The sequence below is a fragment of the Cyprinus carpio genome, chromosome A7, assembly GCF_018340385.1.
Source record: "Cyprinus carpio isolate SPL01 chromosome A7, ASM1834038v1, whole genome shotgun sequence".
NCBI lineage: Eukaryota > Metazoa > Chordata > Actinopteri > Cypriniformes > Cyprinidae > Cyprinus > Cyprinus carpio.
In genome coordinates, this window is record NC_056578.1 from 28,325,768 (window position 1) to 28,347,185 (window position 21,418).

Here is a 21,418-nt window from a genome sequence, read left to right on the forward strand (position 1 = left end):
CAGATGCTAGAATATTTCTCCTCTCTAGTGTTAATATTCCACTTTCTGGCTCATACATAATTTGATTAAGTTAGCTGCTGTTGCCTTTTAACCCAATACTATTCAGGGTCATTCATTACAATATGTTCCGCACAAATTATGGCGTGTGTGTGTGTGTTTAGAATAAACTTTCAAAAACTTTCAAAGACCAAAACCAAAACTCAGAAATTGCGGTATGACCGAACCACTCCCTTTTCACTTTTCCCCAGTCACTTTTCACTGAACTGCGTGTCTGATTGGCTGTGAGAAACCTGTGAGCTGATTGGACGAAACTCTCAGCTGTCAAAAGTTTCTCTGACCAGTGTGGGTCATACAACACTGGATTGCCAATGAGTGCAGATCTTTAAACCAAGACCTGTGCTTAACGATGGACCTGCGTTAAGTCAAGGAGTTTGTCTTTGCGCTGCGTGTTTACTAACCAAGGAAATTGTCCACCTCCTGTTAAGTCTTATAAATTGAAAAACGAATAAAGCAGATTACTTACAAAAATAAAAAGACATGGCAGCCCTGAGCAATACTACTATGAAGACTTTGGAGGATTTGACTCTGGACTCTGGATATGGAGCCGGTGATTCTTACAGATCCCTCAGCTTGTCTTCCTCCAAGTCCAACTCGCAGGCGCTCATCAGCTCTCTACAACGAGGAAACTGGAGGAGCTATACGGACTCCATGAACAGCAGAAACAACAGCTGGGACACAGTGAACACGGTGCTTCCTGAAGACCCAGAAGACATCTTCTCTAAATGTCCGAGGTTACCAGAGTTAGAAGAGTTCCCTTGGACAGATGAAGAGATCGATGTTGTCCTGCGTAAAGTTGCTGGAGAGGGACTGTCTTTCACTCCAGAGAGCGTCAGGAGTCTGTCGGTGCTTATGCGCAGAGCTTTATTGCGGATCTCCAGAGAGGCGCAGCGGCTGAGTGTCGTGCACTGCAGGTGCACGCGTTTCGAGGTGCAGAGCGCGACGAGACTGGTCATGAGCTGGGCGCTGGCAGAAAGTTGCGTCTCGGCCGCGGTCAGAGCCATCTCACTGTACAGCATGAGCGCCGGAGAGGTCCTGCGCAAGAGCAAGTTCTCCCGTTGCACACTGAGTTTGTCTGTCGGATGTTTTTTCCGATGGATGGTGGACACTCGCATCTCGGTGCGCATTCACGAGTACGCGGCCATCTGTTTGACCGCTTGCATTGAAAATCTAGTGGAGGAAATTGGGCTCCGTGTACTGGCGACGCAGAGCAGGATCAACACCTCTCCAGTGACCGCTGATGCGCTGGAGGCTGTCGTCAGCAACGACTCGGAGATATTCGGGCTCGTGCAAAACTACGAACATCTCATCTGCGGGAAGAACGCCAATGGTAAGACAATTAATAAAATATGAAAATAGTTCAATCTTTAAAGTGTCCATATGTAGAGTATTTTAAGCTTGTAGCACTAAAACCCAGAAGAAAAGTATAGCGTTGGTAGCACATCAGTTCTCCCGGGAATTTCCTTCGGTGGTCATGAATTTAGGCCCTGTGGTTAGTTTTATTTGTAGAAGTCACACCACAAACGTGGATTGCGGTGTTTTAAAAAACGTAAGTTGCACAAGAGTAAGAGTTCACGACTTGGGCAACCATTGTAGTCTTTATTTAGCAACTTATGTAGAGTGCCTTCAACATTAATGTTGGATATAAGTGTGTGTAATGTTAACCAGTTAATAGATTTTTACTGTTGCACTTTTCATTTCTTATTCTATTAAAATTACTGTTTTATTGTGCATGTTGATTTAAGTCACTACAATAGCAAACACTTATTTATAATAACAAATGGCTCTGGTAAATAATTGCATTTATAATGTAACATGATCTCTGCATGTAAAATACAGCAAAGTATTCATTATTATTTTGATTGAAGAAACAAATGTGTGATTTGATTTGAGTCTTTAAAAAGGCACCTTGATCTTGGTCTCAGTAAAAATACTAATTATCGTTTCCACTTTCATCTTGTCTCAAAGAGGGATGACAGTTCTGCATAATTATGCATAAACAAATGTCAGAAGTGCAAGTCTCACAACAAGTCTGATCATGTGCACCACAACTCAAGGCCCAGTGATGCATTGCCTTTGGTGTATCATACAATAAACTGGTCGAGTAAATACAAGGAAAATACATTTGCCATCTTTTGGCACAAGTGATAGGCCTGTGCATCCTGTTGCAGACTGTCATAAACAATACTGATTAAATTATAGCTAAACATTAATGTTTCAGTCTTTGTGTTATATTTGCTACCTGTCTGTATTTGCTTTCTTAATTCCACAGTTCTCTTTTTTTATCAGAACTTACTGATTAAATGGTAGGTTGTACATTATTAAAAAGCTTTAGCTGTGACTTTACATCCCACTTGGAACACACTTTTTTTTTTTTTTTTTTTTTTTTAAGAAATGCACAAAAAGTCCGTTGTTCTCCTTTAAGCCATCCACTTTAATATGCAGAAACAAGTGAGAGACGCCAGAGTGAGAAGAATGGAAAGCCATCACACACTCTCCATCTGTTTTAAATCAGTCTGTTGATCGTCTCTGTGACAGGGCAGCCTGTACGAAACTGACCTGCTTGGCACTGTGCAGAAAGAATGTCTTTTGGGGAAAAGAAAGGAAATGATGTTTTCATTTTTAATGCCTTTTAGGAAGAAAAGTAAGAGTTCTTTGGCATCTATGGTTCCACGAAGAACCTTTAACATCCAAGAAAACGTTCTATTTTACAGAAAGGTTCTTTATAGTGGAAGAAGGCTCTTTAGATTATTAAAATGTTCTTCACACTAAGAAAGTATTGGTTCTTTTAAGAACTGTTCACTGAAAGGTTCTTTGGGAAGCCCAAAATGGTTCATGGCGAAACCCACTTTTTGAACCTTTATTTTTAAAATGTAGGTGTAATTCAGCCACCCCTTCTGGAGGCATAGGCTTAGAAACGTATAAATCTGATTCACATGTACACACTCAGCGTGAGTGATGTGACAGTGCACTCATGCTCAATCACCCATGGCTGGTAAAGTTGATTTGTACACTTATACTGAGACACAGCTGACCTGTGTGTTACTGAGCCAGTCACATGCATGTCATTCTGTGAAGCACACTTCACACATCCAGCTCTTGGAGTAAAATATGTTGTATAAAATATTATTTACATACACTTATTGGTGTGTTAATTAATTCCATTCATCCAGGAAATCTGATGTTGAGTTTTTTATTTAGAGAGAGTGAGGGGAGATAGGATTTCAACTCTCTTGTCTCACATGTTGAGCAGAGCCACATCTGGACCTGTTTAGTGCTGCACAACTTAAATGACAGCAAAATGCCTATTTTCTATTGTGATTGTGAAAGCTGCTGTGGTCTTGTTCTTTGGTCTCTATGCATTTGTCCACACTGACCACCTTGAGCAGATGGCATCAGAAGTGTGAATTATGATGCACTGATATTGTAGGTTGCCAGATCTCCACTTAATACACAAAACATAATAACCACTTCTTGGAATTTTTTTTTTTTCAATATATTATTAGGTCAACATAGCGCAATGGTTTGTTGGATTTTTATGAATTTACAAGTGTGATGTGGCTGATTTTTAAAAACAAGCATCTCTTCAGAATGTTTGTATCATTAAAGCATTTGTAGCTTTAAAGTTAGTTTACTAAAAGATCATTTTTATCATTTATCATTTTTTGATTGTATTTGATCATTTTATTCCTATAATTTTAGGCAGAGGTCAACTGCAGTCACAGACAAGCATTCACAATAAACAAGTTAATAATGGCCATTATGACTCAGCCATGCAAGATGCCAAACGGAAACATGTCATTCTTCTGAAAGAAAAGCAATAGGGCCTTTGAATATATACTCTGATTTAATTTAGGGCCCACACTTTAATGACAGACAGGACATAGATTCATGATAGATCAGATTGGCTCTGTGCAGCGTGAGAGCAGTCCCACTGAATGGGGGGGTTGAGTTTTGGTCTGTGTGTGGAGCCTTGTAATCATCATTGGTTAATTATTCTCATCTATCCCAGTTTCTTTTAGCTTGACTTCAAACCGCAGAAATTAGAGCATTTCCCAGCCATGGTCATTTAAAACTCAAGTGTGTTTAAAAGGCTGAAACTTTTTTCTTAAGTAAGATTATTACTAAGATTTTCTCAGATAGTCTAAAATGTCCTATGGGAATATTTAGAAGTACAGTAAACACTTTCTGCAGTAGATGTACAGAAGCTGCTACTAGAAAAGCTAGTATTTCACACAAGGCCTGTGTTCTGTGTTTGCACATTCAGTCTTTTAGTGTTATTATAAACATCGTCTTAAGGGTCTCACTTGGGCCCTCAAGCACATAGAGTGGACAAATGGTTTCTATAAGGAGAGGAGAAGGTGCCTTCCTAGAGCATGCAATGACAGCTGCTCTGTGTGCGAGTTGACCCTCCTCAACTCCCCAGCATGCCTGCCTGGATCCATTAGCATCTGTTCCAAAGAGGTGTTAGTCTAAATTCAGGCTGGCCAGTAATGGAAGTTGCACTGCATTGACTTTAAATTCATCAGTGTTCAGGAAAATCCCCATTGCTGATTTCTGTTCAAATGATAAAGGGATAGTTCACCCCAAAATCGAAATGCTGTCATCGTTTACTCACGTCGTTCCAAACCCGTATGACTTTCTTTTTTCTGTGGAACATAAGAAGATCCTTTGAAGAACATTGGTAATCAAACCATTTTGATGACCATTGACTTCCACTGTATGGACAAAAATCAATGAGGCATTTTGTATGAATTCATACAAAATCACCACCTCGTAAAATACGTTTTCCCATTATATCTGGTTGCTCAAAATATATTATTCTTGTTTCCATAAAAGAAAGAAAGTCATACAGGTTTGGAACGTTTCGTGTGAACTATCCCTTTAGGTCTGACCAGATTAATTCTGACTGTCTAATTCTGTTTCAAACGAGCAGATATGTTCTGCACCTTTATGTTGACTTAAATTAAGAGAGGAAACACTTGCGGTTTGATTTACTTCAAACAAGAGCTAAATGTATGTAGGAATGTGGCATTTTATGATAAGACATAAAACATTTTATGGGGCAGCTTCATAGTTTTGTTACTACAAGCATCGAATCACTGTCCAAGTAAAGAGATTGCAACTAAGAGAAAATGTTCCCTTTAGCACCTCATTAATCCAAATTTATGTGCAAAACTAAAGGTTTTACACATTGTTAATGTTCAAAGAAGAATGTACCTTGAAGCTTTTCATAAAGCACAGAAAAAGCACTTACATGAGTGAGTTTACACTGGGGAACACCATACGGCCCTCCATAGCTCCTTACAGCCCATAAAAAAATCACTGCTCAACTCAAGTTAGAATACATTCTAACTTGAGTTACTCTACACCACTTTGTTCCACCATTAACTGTTCAAGTAGGTGTCAAACACCATTTTAGCCTCTCTAACAGTGGAGTATTACCTTATGGCGCTTTTCCACTGCGTGGTACGACTCGGCACGGCTCGGTATGGTACGGTACGGCTCGGCTCGGCATGGTTTGCGTTTCCACTGTAGTTTAGTATCGCTTTAGAGTGGGCAGGATTATTCAAATGTCATTATAGCTGCACCGCCTCCACTGCCACGACTCCTAAAATCAAGCTCTTGCTGGATCCGCTCCTCTGCTATCAACAAGAAGAATGTCTTTACTTCCGCAACAGACAACAAAACTTTTTGGTTGTTAAAAAAAGGTGCGCTTATTCAAAACGGTTGTGTTCGCTCCTTCGCTGGCTGTGCTGATTTAAATCTAGCGGTTCTTTTGTGTTTGTGTCGCAAGTTCAGTGACGCAGGTAGTGACGATTCTCTCTGGCCAATCCGTGATCAGCAGGGTTCCACGTCACGTTTTGGTAACGGTACGGTTCACTTGGAACCTGAACCGAGGTGGTACTAAAAAAAGTACCACATACTGTACACCTATTACCATATTTTATAGCTTGGGTGTATATAATGTTGTTAGCTGAGGATCTTCTGTGAATTGAATGTGATGTAATCAACACCTTCTTGAAAAGTCATTTCAAAGGGTTAACAGAGGATAATTAAGCATCCACATTGTGTTCCTTGAGTGATGTAAGTTGATTCTTTACCACAGAGTGCAACTTAATCAAGTGTGTGTCATCACATCAGTTACACAGAGTGATTTATTTAGCAGTATGTGTTTGCCTTGAGTTTTGACATCCATCATGTTTTAATTAGCTCTGGATAATTAATGTTATAATGCCATCTGTCCTCAACATATCCAATACTTACCAAACCTTCCAACTTTGATTAATATTGTAGTATGGCCAGCTAAATTACATTTTAATCCTATTCAGTGATAACCCCGTTAGTCTGCCAAGCCAAGTGAATAGTCTTCAAGTAATTAATCTATCATCAGAAAGAGATTGTGTCCTCTATTCAACCCCCATATCAGGAAATCCACTTTATAGCCATGACATGTTTTGAAAAACTGCTACAAAAATACTTTGCAAATTACTGCCTCGGTGGAAACTGGCTCAGGGGTTTATGGGTGAGAGAAGCGGGCAGATGGAGATCCTGTGCAGCACTGAATTACTGTAGTTCTGTTTTTTCCATCTTTCACAAGAATGAGTCTTCAGAGTGAATACTTGGCTATAGATTGTAGCTGTCACACAGGCTGCTCTTATACAGACCAGGGTGCCTGTCACTCTGTTTTAGTTATGGCTTGAAGTGGCAAGTGATGTCAAAAGGCTAAAATGAGAGGTTGTGATGAGTAACCTTTCTGTCAGTCACAGAGATCATCCATAAATGTGTGGTACTTCAGTTAGAGGAGCTTTTCCCCTATGATGATTCTAAAAAAAAAACCTCTAAATAGTTGGGATTTACAATTGGGAATGCACTTAATATTCAGGAATATTATTGATTTGACTGCATTGACTCTATCAGATAAGATCAAAACTAAATGAAGACACTGTTGTCCTCTGTAGAGCTGTTTGTTTCATAATTGGTGAATTTTGAAATATCAAAACTGTTACTGAACTAAATTAAATTGTCATTAAACTGACTTGAGCTGAATAACAACCCAGTTGTCCTCTTTTGTAGAGCTGCTTACAGCTGAATTGAACATGTTTCATAATTGATGAACTTCACACAGTTATTGAACTAAATTGAATCAACACTGAACTGACTGGAGCTAAACAATGACAATGTTGTCTTTTTAGAGATGATTTACAGCACAATTAGAGTTTGTCTCATTTTTAAAGAAAACAATCTGTATTGTATAAAGTGACTTGACACAGTAATAATTTACAAAATGTGTTGAATCTGGAAACTAGCCTGCTTTGCACTTATTTTATATTATCAAGTCATTTGGTATTTATGTGTGTAATTTTTCAAATATTTTATAATAACAACAGCAGCTGTAAAATAGTTTATTTTTCCAAAATTTCAAATCAAAAGTGACCCTAATTAAGTATTCATGCTTATATTCTGTGAAGCTAAGCTGAATAAGTGGTGTTTTGGCAGAGGCATGCCGGTGAAACACTGTTGTTGCTCTTGCATTTGAGTTTGTGAACACCTGGAGTAGCGGCATCATGCCAAAATCTGCATGATGTATAACTTTGATTATGAAGATTGTTAAACTCCAGGAGCTTCTCATTCACAGAAGATCTAGAAGGTTCTATTGCACTCAGGTTACTATTGCCACAGTAGAAGAGCCATCTGCTTTATGAGCCGCCCACTGTTTCAATTATATTATTGAGTATGTTTTCTTTTTTCTGGATATGGCATAAATTTTAAATGGCATATTACAAAGACAAGAAAAGTAGGCCACAGTTGTTAAGAAGTAATTCTTTTGACCTTATTTTGACCTTTTCCCTGTTGACTTGATTTGTAAAAGCAAAGCTTTTCCACTGAGTTGGGTGTTGCGTCTTAAATTAGGAGCAGAACGGGATGCAGGAAGTTGTTATTATCATCACTCTGTGGTCTGCCCTCTGGAGAGGGGAAGTCTTGGCAGAAATGGTCCGTGTGCACAGTCACACACAACTAACAGGGTACCTCCCCTTTACTTAGAGATAGCAGTCAGCGCTCCATGTCCTCAATCAACAAGCACTTCCAGTCCAGCACCTATAACACAAGGGCCGATTGACTCTGGCTCTTCAGCACACTTGTGCCATTGTGCCCTGTGTAGAATGGTTGTGTTGTGGGAGCATGTGTCAGAGTGACTGGACCATTGTGTTCACACCGTGTTACCTGAGCTAAATCAGGCAAGCAAAATAGTTTGATCACTCAAGTTTAAGCAAATTAGTGTGGCTACAATCAGGCTTGCAACTGAAAGGTTTCTTTCAGCAGTTTCTTAAAGGATTTGTTCTCTGTTGGAGAACACTTTTAAAAGAAAGAAATGGCCAGTTATTGAACACAACAAATGGATAATAAATCTAAAAGTAAACAATGTGAACTGATATTAAAGCCAAAGTTAGGTCATTTTAACTTTGCAAAGCAATGGAGTGAAGATAATAGTTTTTTCTGGGAACTATGGATGATATTAAAGAATTGTTAATTTTATGTTTAGACATATTTCTGCTTTTATGATGGTTTTCTACAGTACGCACGTGAATACTTTAGTACAGGTGCATTATATAGATGCAATTTACCTTACCAGATACTCTTGAATTCCCCGGTAAATGTTGCTTCTATATGCTTGTCTCATTTCAAGAGTATTTTCTGCCATATCTCCCAGAGCTTCTCTCTCTCCTTCTTTTTCATTGGCAGTGTAACTTCTTGTCAGGCCTATCACATTTGTATGGATTTCCCAGTCTCCCATCAGTGGTGTGCGGGAGCTCAGTTTCTTTCCACATAATGGCAGTGCACACACATTCCCCTCTTCCTCAGTCCGCAATGATTGTAGCAGATGAGAGCGTATGTGGATGTATGTGTGTCTCTGGGAGCCTGCGGCTGCTTATGACGCATGTCATAGCCTCATGGCTGCCAGTATAGACATGGCTAGCTGTGGAAAGGGGAATGGGTGTTTCCTGGATAGAGGGGTTTGGGTCTGTGGGTCCACAGTCTGACCAGCTGCATCACACACCCTGTGGCTCACCTGTACTCATATACAAACCCATCTGGCTGCAGAGCCCAGATAAAACAGCCACACAGCTCATAAACATGCAAACCTGCCTTAGATTTGGGGTCTCTATAAAGACATATTTCTGTGTTTTCAGCTGCATTGTATTAAATAATAATATGATCTGTAGCACATGTGAAATAACCTCAACTATACCAGACTGCCTCAGTTCAGGGCATATTCATATGTGGTTATAAACATGTAGTTACATATATTCTGACTAGACTCAGTACTACCTAAGTGCAAAAATATTTTTTAGACATTTTTTAAATATTGTGAATATTGTTCAGAAAACTGCCATCGATTGCTCTGAAGATCACTCTTTTGTGTTTAGTAGGCACTAGGCAGTGTTAGCACACTAAGCTGAGAATCTGCTGCCGTAGCAAAAACAATACATTGGCAGTGGTTTGAGTGAGCCATGGTTCACTCGACTGCATAAAGTGGCTATACAAAGAGTTTATTCACCCAAATAGCTCTAAGAGAAATACAGTTCAGTAACAATGTTTTAAAAATGGCCCCTAAAAATCAGGTGGCCAACATCTGGAGATATATTTTGAGTCATCGTGGCACAGATGAATGTGTGTACTGTATCTTATGAATGGTTTATTATTTAACTTAATGAAAAAAAATACACACACACACACAAATCCCTCATTTAATCCCTTTCTGATACCCAGTGAAAGAGAGATCCAGGGGTAAGGCATGGATTTTAAATAAAATAGAAAGGAAGCGAAAAACATCATGCATTTGGATTGATAAATCAGCTGCCAAACATATGATCTGCTCATTATTTTTACTGACTATCATCTTGCACTTTGTGTCTGAACACTTATCACATATCTATTCCGCATTCAAGATAAAACAGATAATATTTTAACTCTGTGGGGATTGGTATATTCTTTATGAATTGTACTCATGCTGTGGTGAGAAGAAATATATCACCTTTCTGTTGAGAGCAATGCATTTCAAATAACAACCTATATGTGTATGTGCCAGCATTAGAGAAGTCATAGCTGAAAAAACTCAATTAAATCGACAATTAGAGAAAAGAAAAGAAAAGAAAAGAAAAGAAAAGAAAAGAAAAGAAAAGAAAAAAAGAAAAAAGAAAACCAATAAGCATAAATAGTATAAATAACTGAGCAAGCAAGACAAGACTAAAGCCAGGAGAAAGAACAGTGTTCTCAGCAGAGGAAATGATGACTTGCCACACTTCCTCCTCTTATCTCTGTCAGAGACACACACTGTATATGGGAATGATTGGCTTTCGTCTGCCAGTCTGTCTCCCCCATCCCTCCCATAATAATTAGAGCCGCACAACACTGACGTAAGACTTCACGATTAGAGACACGTGATAATAAATAGATCAAATTTAAATGGATTGAAATGGTACTTTGAGTTTTAATGATTTGATCTGACTGAGAATGTGTTTCTATGTGTAGGTGAGCTGTCCCTGCCTGCCCATTTCAGCCCATATGCTGAGTGTCCAAACTCAGCGGTGGAGAGCAGAGAGAATGCCTACGCACAGCTGGAGCTCAGGACGCTAGAGCAGGCCCTGGTAGCCACCTGTGTGGGCAGCCTCTCTGAGCTCAGTAAGTTACAACCCTTTCAATTCATATCACCTCCTTTTGAAAGACTGTGACAGTGTATTGCGTATTATTGGTTTAAACAAACAAATGCTAACAAATAAATGCATGTTGCCACACACATGAAAATAATAAGAAATTAAGCAGTTCTGAATCTGGTAACTCAAGGGTTCCAGTGATGGTTCTTGTCGTATTTTGAATAATTAAGTGTTTTTGATTCACTAAATAGAACCTGTTTATAAGAGTCACTCATTTCATGTATACAGCTATACTGTTTCTGTGTATAGTATGTTTTAGGTTCACTAAGAGGAACCGGCTCATAACAGTCAATGGTTCTGGAATCAGACTACACATGTCGTGCAGAATTTTTGCTGATTCTCTAAAAAGATCTGGTTCATAAGAGTTAGAGATGAAACTACTGTATAAGCAATAGCATAAAAATTTCTTTTTTTTTAATAAATTATTAAAAGGGCAACTCATCCCCAAAACATAAAATTTCTGTCATCATTTATATATAAGACTTGCACTCAAGATATTTTTAATGAAACCCAAGAGATTTCTGTCCCTCGATTGGAAGTCTGCACTACCAAAACTTTGATGCTTCATAAAGTTCATTGTTAATGTAATCCATTTGATTTGATCAGTTCAAGCCTAAATCTCTTCATCATATAAATCAATTGTGTCCTTTCAGAAGACTTGGATTAAACCCCTACGGATTACTTGTACAATATCTTTTTGTACTTTTTAATGCATGAAAGCTTTGATTACATGGATTTTCAACAGATAGACAAAAAGGATGAGAGAATGTTAAAAATCTTAATTTGTGTTCTTAAGATGAACGAAACTGGGTAACACTTTAGTATAGTGACCAATTCTAACTATTAAATAGTTGCTTATTAGCATTTCTATTATTAACATATTGGCTGTTTATTAGTACTTAAAAGCATTTATTCTACATGATGACCATATTCTACATCCCTAATCCTACCCAGTACCTAAACTTAACAACTACCTGTTAACTACCTATTAATAAGCAGCAAATTAGGAGTTTATTGAGGCAAAAGTCATTGTTAATGGTTTGTTAGGACCTTAAATTGGACCTTAAAATAAAGTGCGATGAGGGTGAGAAATTGATGATGAGTTTTTATTTTTGGGTGAACTAACCATGGTGAAATAGCTTTTCTCGGTCTAGTAAAAGACAGCAGTTCTCTTTAAGAATTAGGTCATCCATAAGGCACTTTCTCCTTCTTGTTAAAACTTTAATGTAGAAACACTGTTGTTGTCCATTTTTCATCATTTGATTCTATTACTGTCCAGTGTTTGTACATGTCGGTAAGACAGAGAGAGACATCTGTACATTTTAAGTGCCGTTCTTCTAACAACTTGACATTGCAGGCCAGCCTAGGGGGGTGTGAGTGCCTGAGCTGTGGGCAGTTTGTTTATGCAGCAGACCGCACTTCAGCATGAGGGAGGGGGGTGCTGCTCGCGTTCACCAGAGAGGGAAACTCTCTCCCTTAGGGGACCAGCAACACTCCTGCAGTTGTTTTGCTGGTACAAGAGCACCTTCTGTTTGGGTCAAAGGAGTAAAAAACACCTTCTTTATGCTTTATGACTACAAACACTCAAGCAATCCTAAAGCAGCCCTTGATAAATTTCATAACTAAGGTGCACAAGTGTTCATTAAGGACCATGTATACCATATGTGATTGATTGCTTAAATTGTTTCCCCACACATTTCTCGAGCATTATGTCTGTTTCCTTCACATATTATTCATTCACATATTAGCTGTTATTTAAAGGTTATCCACCAATAACTAAGTACAAAAACAGTGAATTTCCATTCAAGGATGAAATTATGTATCTCCGCTGTCGCTGTGTTCTCTCAACCTCATTTCTTTCCTCTGTGATGCTTTTCACATATGGAGGACAGTGTCCACTGTCTTTACTGTAGACTTCTCTGACTTTAAGGAGTAATTCTTTGGCCTGTCCTCATCATATCTTCTCTTCCTTTGGGGAACAGCTTGCGTCTGGATTTCTGCATTGAGAGGCAAAAACAGCAGATTTAATCCCCCTAAGAGTAATTTAGAATAAAGCCCTTAGACATTTGAGTTTATCTGAATCATCTTCCATTTCCACGTTTGGACAAAAAAAACTGGGTCTGAAGAAATATTTTGTGGTATTGAAATATTATTGTTGTATCATGTCAGAACTTTAAAAGAAAATAACACAATTGTACTTGGCTACACAGCTACTGTCTTTAGTTTATGGGGTTGAACTGGAAACACAGATGGCTTTCCTATATCAGTAGCACATTGTGATTTTGGTGTTTGTCTGCTTTTTAGAACTAAAGGCATTTGTTGCATTTAAGTCATTTGAAAGATATTCAATTTTTCTGTAGGCTATATTTACTTAGATGTGTCCTGAAAGAAAGTATTTGATAATATGAGATATTTTATATCATTTGTGCTTAAAGTTCACATGTGTGTGTGTGTCTCCTCCAGGTGACTTGGTCTCCCGTGCAATGCACCATATGCAGCGTTTAGTTTCAGCAAGTCCCAGTCTTAGTCCAGGACGTCCTTTCTGCCTGCAGCCCATCTCCTGGTCTTCAGACGCTCTTCACACACTCTATTACTACCTTCGCAGCCCACAGATGGAGTCACTAGAGAACCCCAACCTTGAGCCACCCAGGATAGCCCTCAGCAAAGAAAGGTGAGATCAATCGACCAAAACTTCTTTTAATTTTTTTTTCTTGAATAAATGCTGTTTTATGTACACTATTATTATTATTTATTTATTTTTTTTAATAAATGAATACTTTTAAATAAAAATAAAATGATCAAAAGTGACAGTACAGACATTTACAGTATAATGTTACAAAGGCTTTTTAGAAAGAAATGCTGTTCTTTTGAATTTTTTATTTATCAAAGAATCCTAAATAATTGTATTATGGTTTCCACAAACATATTAAGCAGCACAACTCTTTTCAGCATTGATAATAATACTGTAAGAAATGTCTTGTGCACCAAATCGGCATAATAAAGGGTTTCTGAAGTAATGACTGTTGAAAATTCAGCTTTGCCATCACAGGAAAAAGTTAAATTTTAAAATTTATAAAAATAGAAAATTATTATAAAACAGCAATATTATTTCACAATATTACTGATTTTACTCTATATTTGATTAAATACCAACCCCTAACATTTGAAAGGAAAGTACAGCGCTTGTGAAAGCAAAGCAAGCATAATGAATTAGTCATCCTTGACTGATATGACTGGCATTTCTTATAGATTCATTTATCCTGTCTTCTTCTTCTGGTGTTCTATCAGTAGTGATATTTTCTTTAGATTATAGACACGCTGAATTTTACCTTCAGGTCTTTTTAATAAGATGAGGCGACTCTTACTCTGTGTGGAACCCTTGGTCTGGATTCATGTCAGATAATGAAAACTAATGTTTTTAGCAGGTGGACCGTTATGGTTGTGAGCATGCTTCACAATCACTGCGCTCCTGGCACAGATACTCGAGAAGAAGAAAACCGTAGAGGATTCCTTCTGTAATATCACACTGATCTGAATTCCAGCAAAACCGTGTCTGTTGAAGACAGCAGATGCTGTTAGACAAATTGTGGTTAAGAATGCCAGGCTTGTTTGTGGTGATGAAAGGCAGGATTGAATGAGGCTGTGGCAGGCCAAATTCAGCAGTCTTTGTAATTTCACTGTCCTCATTTCTCTCTGATCAAGTTTTGTGCCACTGTTGATCTGCCCTGACCTTTGCTGGATTTAAGTGTGTTTGTGTGTGTGCATTTTGCCAAGGAGAAAGAGAGAGGGGTGAAGTGAGAGATGTTACTAAATAACTGAGTCATATTGTGTCTCTCTCAGGCCTTTTCCACTTCTTCCTCCTCTGATGGAGTGGATGCGAGTCGCTATGGTCCATGCAGAGCACCGACGGAGCCTGTTAGTGGACAGTGATGATGTGAGACAGACTGCCCGACAGCTACTCCCTGGACTGGACTGTGAACCTCGACAGCTCAAGTAAGATGCTCCTGTAGCTCATTTGTTAGAGCATATTCCTGGCAACAACAATTTCAAGGGTTTAATTTCCACATTCTGACAAAAATACTTTGAATGTGCATTAATTTGCTTTGGATATTGTAAATGAAGAAAAAGAAAAATAAGATATACACATACTGCAGCAACAGCAAAATTTCTGCTTCTCACCATCTTTACCCAGTTAACTTTGTACTTTTTGACTCTCCACCTATCAGAGAATTTTGCCAAGTTATTGCCGCATTTTTTCTCATATTTTTTTTTATGTAATTTACTCTAAATTCATGCTATCTCTTTCTTTTTCTCAGGCCAGAGTGCTGTTTCACCTCCTTTAAACGTCTAGATTCAAAGGCAGCCGCAGACAAGTTTAATCTGGATCTTGGCTTTCGCATGCTCAACTGTGGCCGCACTGATCTGATTGGCCAGGCTATCCAGCTTCTGGGCCCAGATGGGGTGAACACAATGGATGACCAGGTGAACCCATAAAACCTAAACTTCTGAATTATGCCTGAAATTCCTGACTTAAAGGGATAGTTAAACCAAAAATTAAAATTCTGTCATTTACTCAAGCTCAACTTGTTCCAAACTTGTATAAGTTTCTTTCTTCTGTTGGACACAAAAGAAGATATTCTGAAGAATGTTAGTAACCAGTTGACAGTAGCTGGTGACTTCCATTGTATTTTTATATTCCATACATAATTGGCTTGATAATAAACCTTTTTCTCTCTCTGTGGGTGTGTAGGGCATGACTCCTCTGATGTACGCCTGCTCAGCAGGGGACGAGGCTCTGGTGCACATGCTCATTGATGCTGGAGCAAACTTGGAAGTAGCGGTAATGACACTGTGCTTGTTCAGTCACATTGTGTCTTTTTCACCTATTTATCTATACCAGGGTGTCCAATCCTGTAGTGTCCTGCTCCAACACACTTACTTGGAAGTGTCTATAAATTTTGTAGACACTGATTAGCTAGTTCAGGTTTGGTTAATTAGGATTGGAACTGCACTCTCCAGGATATTAGCCCTTCAGGAGCAGGATAGGGCACCATTGATCTCTTACCTGTGGGCTCATTTCAGGTTAACACACTGTCGAGTTGATGGTGTGTAGTAGTGTGTAGTAATACTCTAGGAACTGCAGTAGCATTTTGGTGGTTTGCCAAGAAATACATTTGTTGTTTTTTTTCACTTTATTCTTCTTTTCAGGTGCCCAACTGTTCACCAAAACATCCCTCTGTCCATCCCGAGAGCCGCAGTTGGGTGGCCCTTACCTTTGCTGTGCTGTGCGGACACATATCTGTAGTGGAGGTGAACATGCACACTAGTTACATGTACAGTGCTAATACTTATGTATTTACTTTATGCAGTGTTTAAATAATAGTGTTTGTTATTACTGTAATAATATGTTCATTTTAAAAATGAGTTACAAAATAAGGTATGTTTTGAGTTATATGCTTATGTACTGTATATTGACTTTACAAACTGTAATTGGAGGACTATCATGTTAAATGAACTTTGTTTGGCCTTTTCAGCTCCTGTTAGATGTGGGAGCAGATGTGGAGGGCACAGCCCTGAGAAACGGCCACCAAAGCTCAGCAGAAACACCCCTCCAGCTGGCATCAGCCGCAGGTGGGGGAAAACAAAGTGCAAAGTCATCCTTCACATGTGTTTGAATGTATTCATGACAGGGAAAACTCTAGCAGAGGTTATTTTCACCCTGGCACAAATAGTGGCAGATACTATTTGCAATGAAAATCTAATATATAGTACTATTCAAAAGTTGGGATCAGTTTTTGAAAGAAATGCATATTTTTATTCAGCTTTCTTCCATTCAGTTGATCAAAAGTGACAGTAAAAACATTTATAATTTTATTTAATATAATGTTATATTTCTATTTCAAACAAATGCTCTTCCTTTAAACTTTCTGTTCAAAAGCTGTTTTCATCATTGATAATAATAAAAAATGTTTCTTGAGCAGCAAATCAGCAATGATTTGTGAAGGATCATGTGACACTGAAAACTTGAGTAATGCCTGCTGAAAATTCAGCTTTGCATCACAGCAATAAATTACATTTTAAAATATATAAAATAGAAAATAGTTGTTTTAAATTGTGGTAATATTTCACAATATTACTGTTTTTACTGAACTGTGGTCAAGTAAATACAGCATTTTTCAATCAACCATTGAATTATAGTGTATACAGTAATATCATATTGTACAACTTTCTTCAACATGCTGTATTAGAAACATAGTTTTACTGGTGTGTGTGTGTGTGTTTTCAGGGAATTATGAGATGGTGAGTCTGCTGTTGTCCCGTGGCGCTGACCCAATGCTGCGGGTGCATCTGACATCATCACTCTATGAGGGCATGAACTGCTTCAGTCACGCTGCAGCGCATGGACACAGGTACTGACCCCTCAACAACACAAACACACACACGTCCAGCTAACAGGGAACGTTCCCATAACTTTCACTAATGTTCTTTGAAAGTTATGTAATCGTAAGGACAAAACAATCTTAAGATAGTGTTTACATTCTTAATACATAAAAAAACTTGATGTTTTGAAGGTTTAAAAAACATTCAGAAATAACGTTTTCATAACTTAATGAGAATGTTAGCAAAACATTCTAAGAACATATTTTTGTTAGCTGGGACTGATCAATATTTTCCCTCAGGAATGTGTTGAGGAAGCTGTTGAGTCAGCCCCAGCGGCTGCAGGAGGATGTGCTTTCTCTGGAGGAGATCCTGGCAGAGGGACTGGAGGAGCAGGAGAAGCAGGAAATGAAGGATGGAGAAAATGCAAAGTCTGTCTGCACTCCACGGCTGTGCAAGGCCCGCATCAGAGCCCTGCAGGAAGCCAGCCTACACAGCGCTGAGCACGGATACCTGGACGTCACCATGGAGCTCAGGGCACTGGGTACACATCTGACTCATTTTTAATAAATCAAAGGAAATGGACAACAGATTGAATTAGAGATGCAAGTCAATGATTACACGCTCAGTCAGCCCACGGAGAGAGATTATTAGTGAACCATTGAATAACATGCAATTTTTAGGCACTAAACAGTGGTTCTCTACTAAGATATCTAATACTAGGAACTTTTTCACCATTACAGCACAAGCACCATTAGTTTTTATAATATAAGTTATAGATTAACTTCAGTCGAATCATATATTCTGAAGAACTGGGATATACACTACTGTACAAAAATTTGAGACAAAATTTGAAAGGAAGTAATTAATATTTTTATTCAGTAAGAATGCATTCAATGGATCTAAAGTGACAGTAAAACATTTATAATGTTAAATAATATTTCATAAACATTTATAATTTGACTTTTTCTCTTAAATAAATGCTGTTCTTTTGAACTTTCTATTAATCTAAAAATCCCCCAAAAATTATCATTATTTCCATAAAAATATTAAGCAGCACAATTGTTTTACAACATTGATAATAAGAAGAATTGTTTCTTGAGCACCAAATCAGCTCATTAGAACGATTTCATATGAGAATGAAGACTGGAGTAATGGCTGCCATCACAGGAATAAAATATATTAAAATAGAAAACTGGTTTTATTTTGTAATAATATTTCACAATATTTCTGTTTTTAGTTTATTTTTGATCAAATAAACAGCCATGGTGAACATATGAGACTTTGAACATATGAGAATATTTGAAAGTGTTTTTAGAAGCTTCTTGTTCTTTCTCAGGAGTGCCGTGGAAGCTACACGTATGGCTGGAGTCAGTGCACAGTGCCCAGATCCAGTCCAGGACTGAACTCACGCTTTCTCTCCTTAAAGACTTCACCACTATTGGGAATGAAAAATACTGTGAGGAGCTGCTCTCAGAGGGTCTTCCACTCCTCTTCTCCATTTTTAAAACTAGCAAGGTGACCTTAACAAATCCATCACCAAAAATAGCATGTGATTGCTTCAAGAATTGTCAGCCAATTGAAATATTGTTTTTGAAATGAGAGTATATGTCTGTATGTTCTTTTCTTTAATACAGAGTAAGGATATCCGTAAGCAGCTGGCAGTCATCTTCAGCCACTGTGTTTGCTCTACAGCCGCCCCATCTATTCTGCCAGTAAAGGACACACCTGCAGCTCAGCTGGGTAATGCAGATACTTTACTTACATGCACACTAACTTTTAGGGTTGGTAAGATTTAATGTTTTGAAAAAGGTCTCTTACACTTACCAAGGCTGCATTTATTTGATCCAAAATACAGTAAAACAATAATATTGTGAAATATTATTAAAATGTTTACTATTTGAATTTATTTTAAACTGTACTTTATTCCTGTGACAGCAAAGCTGAATTTTCAGCAGCCATTACTCCAGTGTCACATGACCCTTCGAAAACATTCTTATAGGCTGATTTGGTGCTCAAGAAACATTTCTCATTATTATCAATGTTGAAAACAGTTGTGCTGCTTAAAGGAATAGTTCACTATCAGAATGAAAATTGTCATCATTTATGATTGTTAATATGTATCATGTCACCCTTACAGATGCTCATTTTCTGAATAACACAGAGATGTCTGATGTGATATTTGTGGTGGAGGGAAGGCCGTTTTATGCCCACAAAGTTCTGCTCATGTCTGCTTCACAGAGGTGGGTCTCTTACTCAGACTGATTTGAATGTAGTGCCTTATAATCATTTCTGTAATTGGTTATGATGTATACATGCTCTTCTTTTTTCATATTAGGTTCAGAGGCTTGCTGAGCCTCTACAGATGTAATGGCACATCAGACAACATGGCCATTGAAATCACAAACATAAAATACAGCACGTTCCAGGTAATCAACAAACCTTGGTCTGAACATACGCAAGACAATCATATATGACATAATACCATTAAAATAGCTTCTTAATACTTATTTCAGATGATGATGGCACATCTTTACTGTGGAGGAGCCGAATGTTTAGACATGTCTGTGTCTGATTTGCTGGAGGTAGGAAAGACATAAATGCATTTAAACAGTACTGTACTATTTATCCATGTAATCAAATTTAAAGAGTTGGCATTAAAAATGAACTTAAGCTGAGATGCACTTGGTCATATCCTGTCCAGCTTCTGCCCGTGGCCCACTCATTTCAGCTTCAAGTTTTGAAGAGACACTGTGAAATCCTCTGCTCAGAGAGAATAAACCTCAACAACGCTGTGAGCATCTACCAGACTTCCAAAGTATGTGCATATATGAACGTATTCATAGTTCCAGCATCAAGCTTTAGTCCTCTGATGTCATCTGTTCGGTTGTGTTATGGAGCAGGTGAGTGAGGCGGTGGAGCTTGCAGTGTTCTGTGAAGGCTTCTTCCTGCAGAAGATGGTTGATCTTCTGGACTGTGAGGAGTTTGAGGAGCTGCTTCTGGATCCCGATGCTCTGGATGGGCTTCAGGCTACACTGGCCTCACGGTTGCAGTTACTTTGTGGCCCGCATCGAGCTTGAGTACATGAGGAAATCCATTACAGATGTGGTTTTAATGCTGTTGGAAAACATGGTTAACAAAGCTCAGGTGTGCAGGCAGGCATGTGAAGCCCCACAGTCTTTAGAGGTTTGTTAACCTTCGTATTTCCTATTTTGTGTCAGTGGCAATGTTTTAATGGGATGTGTGAGCTATTTATTAGTTTTCAAGTCTTAAATGGTAACATTGTATAAAATAATTTTCTTAATTGTGCTTTGGTCACAGATAATGAACTTGTATGTGGATTTATGAGGCGTTTGATCATATCCCAGTATAGATAGGCTTTACAGGCTCTTATTTCACAAGTCACTTGAAGTACCCATGTGCTTCAGAGAGGAAGCGTTTTAAACTGCAGTATTAGCGCCCTCCAGTGGTCATAAGTGTCCTACGCATTCATACAAACATTTCCCAAAAATGTACATAGTAGCATTGTAGATACGTTTGTATTCTCACATCACTTTAAAGTGTAAATATATTTCTAATATTAAGTAAGGCAATGGTACGCAGATATGTTGGGATCAATGAAAATAAATTATTTGATATAACCTTTTTCATGTTACAGTTGAATGGCACATGTAATTTTGAAATTACTAATAAACATGAAAAAAATCATTTGTATTCTTTTGTGATTCTTGACATTTGTATTTAAATTGTAATATTTAGATATTTTTAGCAGGTAGCAACTATTCTATTTAAAATTATGTTTTGACTTTAGATTGTTATTCAATTCTAAAAACAAAAAATAAAGACAGAATCCCAGTAAAACAGATTCACCTGAAAGGTAAATTTATTTTGTGACTCATATACAGGCATATCCTCCTTATACTCAAAGTACGCAAGCTGAGCAGGGCTCCCGAAACACCAGGGGGCCCCCTCGCCCTCAAAGATGATTTAATGTTAGTTTAGTTTTTGAATTTGGCCAGCTTATGAAAACCGCTTATGTCCTTTCTTTTAATGTGGTGCGCTGTCGCCCTTTCTACATAAAAATCAGTCAAATCATGTAACGTGAATGAAGAGTTGAAAGCGTAGCGTGCCGCGGAAGAGACACCATTTCTCAAGCGCTTTCCGTGAACGCGATTTGATACGGAGTGAACACAGACAAAGGCATTTCATTTATTCATAACTCAGTTCAGACAGTCATTGCATAAGGCATGGTTTTAATCTAAAAT

General features: G+C 38.2%; 1 protein-coding gene across 1 annotated transcript; it reads left to right on the plus strand.

Annotated features, from left to right (window-relative positions):
* Positions 1–75: 75 nt before the first annotated feature.
* LOC109101007 (ankyrin repeat and BTB/POZ domain-containing protein 2-like) lies at positions 76–20,861 on the plus strand. The gene is made up of 17 exons (XM_042760660.1): positions 76–1,387; positions 10,594–10,743; positions 13,239–13,446; positions 14,616–14,768; positions 15,092–15,257; positions 15,526–15,615; positions 15,984–16,085; positions 16,310–16,406; positions 17,062–17,185; positions 17,456–17,697; positions 18,493–18,671; positions 18,791–18,896; positions 19,294–19,396; positions 19,492–19,582; positions 19,670–19,738; positions 19,858–19,971; positions 20,057–20,861. Exons 1-17 carry the CDS (start codon positions 538–540, stop codon positions 20,231–20,233), a joined length of 3,021 nt encoding a protein of 1,006 aa, XP_042616594.1. The 5' UTR covers positions 76–537; the 3' UTR covers positions 20,234–20,861.
* The last annotated feature ends 557 nt before the right edge of the window (positions 20,862–21,418 follow it).